The sequence below is a fragment of the Frankliniella occidentalis genome, unplaced genomic scaffold (assembly GCF_000697945.3).
Source record: "Frankliniella occidentalis isolate FOCC.00 unplaced genomic scaffold, Focc_3.1 Scaffold70, whole genome shotgun sequence".
Lineage (NCBI taxonomy): Eukaryota > Metazoa > Arthropoda > Insecta > Thysanoptera > Thripidae > Frankliniella > Frankliniella occidentalis.
In genome coordinates this window covers 981,715-990,126 of record NW_026267200.1, presented here as the reverse complement: position 1 = coordinate 990,126, position 8,412 = coordinate 981,715, and the positions used below count along the sequence as shown (strand labels likewise).

At 42.9% G+C, this 8,412-nt stretch overlaps 1 protein-coding gene across 2 annotated transcripts in view; it reads left to right on the top strand.

Moving 5' to 3' along the window:
* LOC113210249 (uncharacterized) overlaps positions 1 to 5,348 on the top strand; it is a gene marked incomplete at its 5' end in the record, with an annotated part of 36,715 nt that extends 31,367 nt beyond the window's left edge. The window contains 3 exon segments of one of the 2 annotated variants that reach the window (XM_052268479.1): positions 367 to 470; positions 2,772 to 2,883; positions 5,082 to 5,215. In XM_052268479.1, the coding sequence (XP_052124439.1) occupies positions 367 to 470; positions 2,772 to 2,838 (171 nt within the window). 2 annotated transcript variants of the gene reach the window in all.
* Between the last annotated feature and the right edge of the window lie 3,064 nt (positions 5,349 to 8,412).

Sequence of the window (8,412 nt, the reverse complement as noted above, 5' to 3'; positions counted from 1 at the left end):
AATGCCTTTGTCTCTTTTCGTGATTTCCTGAGCAAACGGTATAAGTGTTCGAAAGGCATGCATCGGAATATACACTGTTAGAAAAACTCCTGGGATTTCACGGAGGAACACTCGTGAAAAGTATTGCCAAAGTCCCTTGGGATTTCCCAGAGAACTCTGTAGATTTCACGTGTCGAGTTTAGCTTTGAAACATCATAGACGAATGAAAACTTCCACCTTTAACATCTGTTTTAGTGCACAAAAACGAAGGACGGAGTCCTCTGGGAATTTCTAATAGTGGTGGAAAGTGACTCTTCGGGAAATCCCAAGACATTTTTAACAGTGTAATGCCTCAAAAGGTCTACCATTCACAGTCCTATGTTTCAGGCGTTCCTCCGAGAACTAGTGGCTGGTATTAATGAAAATGGAACAAACGTTATCGGTTTTACGGCATGGAGTTTTATCGACACATTCGAGTTTCATAGCTATGGGTAAGTACGCGTGTGATTAATGAAAGCTTTGCAATTGTAGGTAATTGTACATATTTCTGTATTGTCGCCATACCGATGAGGGAGGAGGTGAGTGTGTGTGCACTTGTAGATAACAATTTTTGTTCTTAGGTTAGATTTGTCCTTGCGCACATCTTTATCAGACAGAAACTTATATTGAAAGAGGTACACGTTGTACCTAGACAGGATGCAAATGCTTTATATTGTCTGTAACCTAGAAAAATCTGTATCTAATTTAGATGTTTACAACAGGTGTCCGTAACTTAACATGAACCTTCCCTTAAGCGGCACGTTATCCGTTAAAGTTATAACTTATAACTTGTGACCGTGCAATGAAACGTTAAGAGTAATAACTTATAACTTGTGACCATACAATGAAACGTTAAGAGATAGACCTAAAATGCCGAAACCAGCTCCAACTAGCACTAGAATAATTTTTGACGAACCATAACTTTAACTTTTATTGCATATTGTTAGACGTTATGTTATATAACTAACGCATATCGCTAATGCGTTCCACGTTAATTTATATAACTAACGCATAACGCTAATGCGTTAAGTTACGGACCCCTGGTTTACAAGGACACATCGACACATCTAAGCCAGGGACAAAATTAGCCTTTCCCATTTTGACACACCTGAAACCTACACGCAATAAATCCGTATCGCCTTTTTCTGTCCCTAGAGAGTCGCATTTAAGTGCACGCCTTCGCTAGATGCGATATTGTGTGGCCCAAATTACGAATTGGCATCGCAATTATGTACAAGACAAAAATTTGTCCATTCGAAGAATACAAACTTGTCATATTGGCAAGATCCGAATTGCAGCCGGTATGGATGTTCACGAAAATGTGACTTTCTACACACTAAAAAAAAATTACAGATTTTTGTATCAAATTTGATATAGTTTTCTGTATCCGGGCACTGTGATACAGAAATTCGTAATGATGATACAGAATCTTGTAATATTCTTTTAAAATTTGTAAACAATACAAAATTCTACATTTATTTCAAAATTTTATATTATTTTAAAAGTTTTAGAATTCGGATTACAAATTTCTGTAACCGGAATACAAATTTCTGTAACATGGAAACAGAAATCTATATTTACGTTCAAAGATTCGCCGATTTAACGTTCAAATTGGACACGATTCGAGTAGCTGTTACACTGACTGCAGCAACATGGAAAATAAAATCTGTTCCTAAAGCATTAACATAGAATTGCCATCTGAAAGCTCGATGGCTATGGGAAAGGCTCTGGGGCAAACCAGTAGACGGGTGAGAACGAGACCGGGTCGGAGCACGACTTCTCGCAGGTAGTCGCCTTAGCCGCGTGGGCTAGGGCGTCAAATCCCGACCCAGAGGTTCGGGGTTCGAATCCCGGTAAGGTAAAGTACTACATTGAAGTTAATCGTCTGTCATGAGAGTGAAACGTCTAGAATGAGACATCCAAGAGAAAAAAATCTCTTTTTCTTATGTGTCAGACCATACAACAAAATGTTGTATTCTGTATCGATGGGTACAAATTTTTGTATCCATGTTACAAATTTATTTTTATATCCAAAAGAATACAATTTTTTGTATCATGCTGAAAAAACTGCATATCCAAATTACAAATTTTTGTATTAATTTTTTTTAGAGTGTAGGGACAAAAAAGTCCCTTAAGATGTAGCGTGCAAACACGAAATGCACGGCAACTCCGTGCACATTAAGTGGAGGGGGACAGTTATTGAACGCAGGCTAGATGTGTCTTTGTGCACACTGCACACCTACAAAAGATACAAATCTGTACTTCCGTTACATACAAAATACAGCATTTGTACCTAGCCTAGGTAAAATTTGAACCTTTGTACAGGACAAATTTGTCTCTGATAAAGATTTGCTCCACCTGCTTGTCTTTAAAGACACATCTAAGACACATCTAACCTAGGTACAGAAATTGTCCCTCCCCATTTAGAGTGTACAGGCACGCATTTTACTGGGTCTCCATACAAAAGTCGTGAGTGCTTGCACGTCACATCTGAGATAAAGCGATTCAAAGTTCATGGATTTCCAGTGTAGTCCATAGACCCCTCCCTTTATTTTTCCTATACATACCGCATGCAGACGTGCTGGCGGGCTTGCCTATACCGTCGCACTAATCGGCACCTAATGACCCCGCGTGAGTATGCAACCCACCTGCATGCCAACATACGGTACAGTCATAAGGACCGAAGGTCCTGGCTAGTTATTTGTATGGCAGATTCAGATTTAAATTTTCCGAATCCATCATTTACTTTGTAGGTTATGTTTCCACGGCTTCGCGCGCGCGCGTTTTAGTGAGAATCGCATTGGCCACGGCGTCACGTGACCCTTATTTTATGTCGAGAGGCTTGCGACATAACATAACTCTTATGTTGGTATCGTAAACGTACCCATAAGATTCAAGCAAAGTTGACTTTATGTTGTGTCGCGACATCACTGGTAAAACAAAGGTAGGATATCCTACCTTTAAAAGGCGTTAAAGCTCCAAAGGCATAACAATTTATGTTTTTTCGAAATATTTCTTTCCCATGGAACAAAATTGGATTCTGAAACCTATTTTCGTAATCTACGCGAAATTCCGCGTCAAACGAGCCTACATATGATGGGGTTCTGTTCGAAAATGGCATAAATTGATTTTATTTTTTGTACTTTTTGACTCGCTCTTTAATTGCTGACCGCTTATCTGAATCCTATCACATGTAGGCTCGTTTGACGCGGAATTTTGCGAGGAATGCGATAATGAATCTCAAAATGTGATTGGTTTGCGCATATAGAAAATATTTTGAAGAAAGTGAAAATAAACACTTTAGCACCCCTAAAAAAGTTTAACGTCCCTGGAAAGGTAGGACATCACACCTTTGCTTTTCCAGTGATAACATAAAATTTCGACATAAAGGTGGATTCAGAGTTCACAAGATGCGAGCGTGATTTTCACGCCGCTAGCGTGAAAAGAGTTGTTTTGGTTAGCAGTTCACTTTATGCAACAGCCAATAACAGGCCGACGTGGGGCTATGCCATTATTTTCAGCTGAATCAGCTTTGGAGCTAGCGTGATTTTCACGCAAGCGTCTGCTAGCAGCGTGATTATTACGCAAGTTCGAAGGGGCACTTGGGAGATATTCGAGAATGTGCACTTTCGAACTTGCGTGAAAATCAGGGCTGGAAAATCGGAATTAAATTATTGGTTTTACTCCTTTTTGTTCGGAACAAAAAGTTTCGTTCTTTCGGTTTCGTTTCGTTCGGAACGGAACGAAACCGACAATTTTTGCAACAGTTTCATTCGGAACGGAACTAAACCAAAAGAACAAAACTTTCGTTCGGAATAATTCATTTGGCGAGAATAAATTCACTCCTTATTGGCCACGTGATTAGAGGATTAAAACGTTTAGTTCCTAGTCACTTGCCGGCGAACAACAGCAAGAGAGGGAAGAGGGGGGGGGGGGGCGTCAGTATGACGTCACGGTACTCTACCCCCTCCCCAACACACACGCGCCTGCATGAACGCACACACACATGCATACACGTGCGCGGCCGGATGCGTGCGTATCGCGTGCGTGTCACGTGCGTGTCGTGTGTGCGCAGATGCGTACGTAACGTGTGCGTGTCGCGGGCGTGTCGCGTGCGTGTCGCGTGCGTGCGTGTCGCGTGCGTGTCGCGTGCGTGTCACTTGCGTGCGCAGATGCGTGCCTGTTGCGTGCGTGCGCAGATCCGTGTGTGTCACGTGCGTGTCGCGTCGTGCATGCGCAGATGCGTGTCACGTGCGTGCGCAGATGCGTGTTGCGTGCGTGTCACGCGCGTGCGCAGATCCGTGCGTGTCGCGTGCGTGTCACTTGCGTGCGCAGATGCGTGCGTGTTGTGTGCGTGCGTGTCACGCGCGTGCACACATGCACGCACACGCACACAGATACTCGCGCGCGCACGCACAAACACAAAAGCACGTAGAAGCCTGGACGCAGGAGCACACACACACGCGAATGCGACAGGTCACAGTAGGCACTATCCCCGAGGGACCAATACGTTTTGTTCTTCCAATGACGTCACCAAAGGAAAGGAACTATGTTTTGCTCATACGAACAAAAATGATCGAATCGAAACGCAGTTTTACTCCTGCGAGTTTTTCTCAGTTTTGTTCGCTGAGGTTTTGTTCTTTGCTTAGTTCCGTTCCTTAACGTTTTGTTCCGTGGAATAGTTCCGATGGAACGGAACTATGCAGTATCGCTCCTTTTCGATTAATTTAATTCCGATTTTCCAGCCCTGGTGAAAATCACGCTGCTAGCAGACGCCTGCGTGAAAACCACGCTGCTAGCAGACGCTTGCGTGAAAATCACGCCGGAAGCGTGAATAATCACGCTAGCTCCAAAGCTGATTCAGCTGAAAATAATGGCATAGCCCCACGGCGGCCTGTTATTGGCTGTTGCATAAAGTCAACTGCTAACCAAAACAACTCTTTTCACGCTAGTGGCGTGAAAATCACGCTCGCATCTTGTGAACTCTGAATCCATCTAAACATAAGAAAATCCATCGTAAACCCGCCTTTACAATGTTGAACTTGCACGTGGTTTTTGCGCAGTAACTGGGGAATGGTGCACGTGGACTTCAACAGCACTGGGCTGGAGCGCACCTTGAAGAACTCGTGGACATTCTTCAAGAGGGTAATGAAAACGCGCGTCGTGCCGCTCGTCGAGGCCGGCTCTCAACCATTCCCAGACGACGACTCCACAACTACCACCAGCACGACAGCCCGCACATCTAGCAGCGTTCCACTTGCAGGCTCTGCAGTTTTGGCCATAGCCGCATTCCTAATAGCAATATTTATATAATAAAGTAGGCCTTCCAAGACTGTTCTTCATTTTAAACGGTTTACGGATCGTTTACAACCAGACATCTAAAACAAGCTAGGCCCCCTCTTTCGGGAGCGGGCCTACCTTAGCCTGCCGGCAGCGAAATCTTTCATTTTGTGGCGCAAGCTGTCTTCGGAAAACTATGGCCTTCGACCCGTTTAAGCGAATTCAGTTGAAACCACCTTTTCGCCGAGAAAATCTTTTGCTGCCTACATCGTAGACTAGGTACATGTACGCCAGACCACCTCTCACGTAACAGGCTTCGCGACATTGCACGAAACACTGTTACGCTGCGACGCGCCTGGCATACATATATCTACGTAGGCCTGCGGCACTGACACCCGAGTCGGGCAAACGGCAGAGTCGTAAATACTGAATAGGCCTTCGGCCCCAGAAATCACAAGATTTGAGCCCTAGAATTTTATTTTCACAAGTTACATCACCGGAGACCGTGAAATATATGAGAAAAAATGTGTTGGGACTATTTTCGTGTGGTAACCTTCGTCTGGCCACGTGAGAAAAAGATAGGCGGTATCCAGGCAGGGGAAAGCGGGACTCGCTGGTAGGGCAAGTCGTATATCGCTTATTTTCGATTCTTGGGTTGTAATAGTGTTTTCCAGGCGCCATTTGGGATGAAAACTCCTGGAAACATTTTTAAAGTTTTTTCCTTTAACGTTTTCATAACCCTACCTTGCCTGTTATTCTGGCCTGCCATAAGAGGTGGTTTTGAAAACATCAATTTTGGGCGTATTTTTTTCTTGACTAAACACGCAATTTTACGATCCTCTGGGAGAAAATTTTAAGGAGAAGGCTCTATCTCTGCCGGTTTGCATGATATGAATTGTTTTTACATTGCTGTAAATAAGCAACCTTTACCCTTCCAATAATAATTTGTAGCTCGAAAACCGGCTGAGATAGAGCCTTCTCCTTAAAAATTTTTCCCAGAGGACCGTAAAATTGCGTGTTTAGTCAAGAAAAAAATACGCCCAAAATTGAAGTTTTCAAAACCACCTCTTATGGCAGGCCAGAATAACAGGCAAGGGAGGGTTATGAAAACGTAAAATGAAAAGACTTAAAAAATGTTTTCAGGAGTTTTCGTCCAAAATGGCGTCTGGAAAACACTATTACAACCCAAGAATCGAAAATAAGCGATATACGACTTACCCTACTCGCTGGGCGGCACTTTGAGCGAGGGGGAAATCACTTGCGAAATAGTTCGTACACCTTCCCCCGAAATAAAGACGAATTAGAGCGAATTAAAGACGAAATAGACGCGAAATAGTCGGTGAAAAAGTCGCGAAATACCATTGAAATACTCCGAAATAGCGCGAAATAGCCTGAAATAATCCGAAATAGGCGAGAAATAGCCGAAATGGCAGGAGAAATAACCGAAATGGCAGGAGGAATACCACAAAATAGTCCGTACGCTACGAACCCAAGTGATTTCCCCCTCGACTTTGAGTTCGTCAAAAATTGACACTAGCGGGCTGGGCGCTAGGTTGTTTCATTTTGAGGGGTCAAGACGCCAAATTTTCTGAAGCGAGGTTCTTTTGAATGTTTATGTCATGCCGAAACTCATGGAGCAAACCCGGGCGGGTCTGTGCGATGCGATAGGTGTCCTTCGGACTTACCCTTTGGCCAACCCCGGGAACAGCCGGGCCGTTCGGACTGAATTCGGGACCCCACATTTTAAAACGGGCGAGTTACTAAAAAAAAATAAAAAATAATGCACTCTGCTTGATTCAATCTTAAACTGTATGTGTACAATTACAGTAAGAATGAAAACAATTCACACGAAGGAGAAGGATAATTCAAAGTATTTTGTGTTCTATACGGAGGTATGGGTAAAATGAAGTAGACTGCTTGTTGCAGCTTAGTGAGGAAGATTTATTGTATGCAGCATTTATTTATAACTGTGGATGGTTGGTGGAGGGGGGGTGGGATGACTGCCAATAGGCTTTCCTGTAATGGCAGGTGGCAGGCAGCGCCTCGACAACTATAGAACATTTTGTGCTAAGATGGAAAATACTTTTGGGGAGCAAATCATGCTGAGGTAATAAAAGTACAGAAGATTAATTACGTACATGCCTCAAATGCATATTACACTGTATAACGGAAACAATAAAAGCAGATCAAAATAATCTAAACATATTACAGGCAGATATGGAGTCATGCAAAGAGAACAGTTCAACAAAATTTAGCAAAACAAGAAACACTTAAAAAAGAATAGCTATGCTTATTTAATAAAATGACACAGGGAAAGAGTTAAACAAAACAACAGAACTAGTACTATAAAAAAACTACAGTTATCATTAGCGATAAAGAGTTACTCCAAAAAAATATAATAAAAGTATACTACACTCTACTTTCTTGCAGAGTGAGACTCAAAGTGTCGGCAAGGGGCGGATGTGGCTCGCAGTTGAGGAGGGGGGGGGGGCAAAAACATGCGGGTTGCCTACTTGGGCTTTCTCCATGTAATACAATAATGCGAGCGAAGCGAGCGTAAATTTTTTGAATTTGTGCTCCTTTTGGGTAGCAAATTTAAACGTTCAAACCTTGTATATGCTAGAAACGAGAGTAAAAATCCCCGTGATTAGGCAAGGAGCAGAGTGAGAAGACCGCGAGCAAAGCGAGCGAAAAAAAAAGGGGGGGGGGTTCAATAAGTGGCCTAACACTTCTCCCTAAAAAATCGCGGGCGAAGCGAGCTAAATTTTTTTTAAAGGTACCCGCTAAGCTCAAAATGTAGACGTTTGACACTAAGGTGAGAATAAGTTATGGCAAGTTTTGTTCCTATTGCAAGTTGAAGGTCATTTAAAATTACTGCTTTGTTTAGTTCATCCTCACCTGGGTATTGGACAATGCTGCGCTCGTTAAACGGTATGCGATCGATGATTTAAGAGAAGCGAAATTAATCCAGCTGATAGACTGATACCTCCTTACTTTGATATCTTATAAAGGCAAAGGAAGGGCGAATATACATCCAGCCTACTTTATGGAAAAACATTTCAATGTTTTTTTCCCCTCATTTTTCCTCTATTTCCCCTTTTCCCCTCCTCTTTT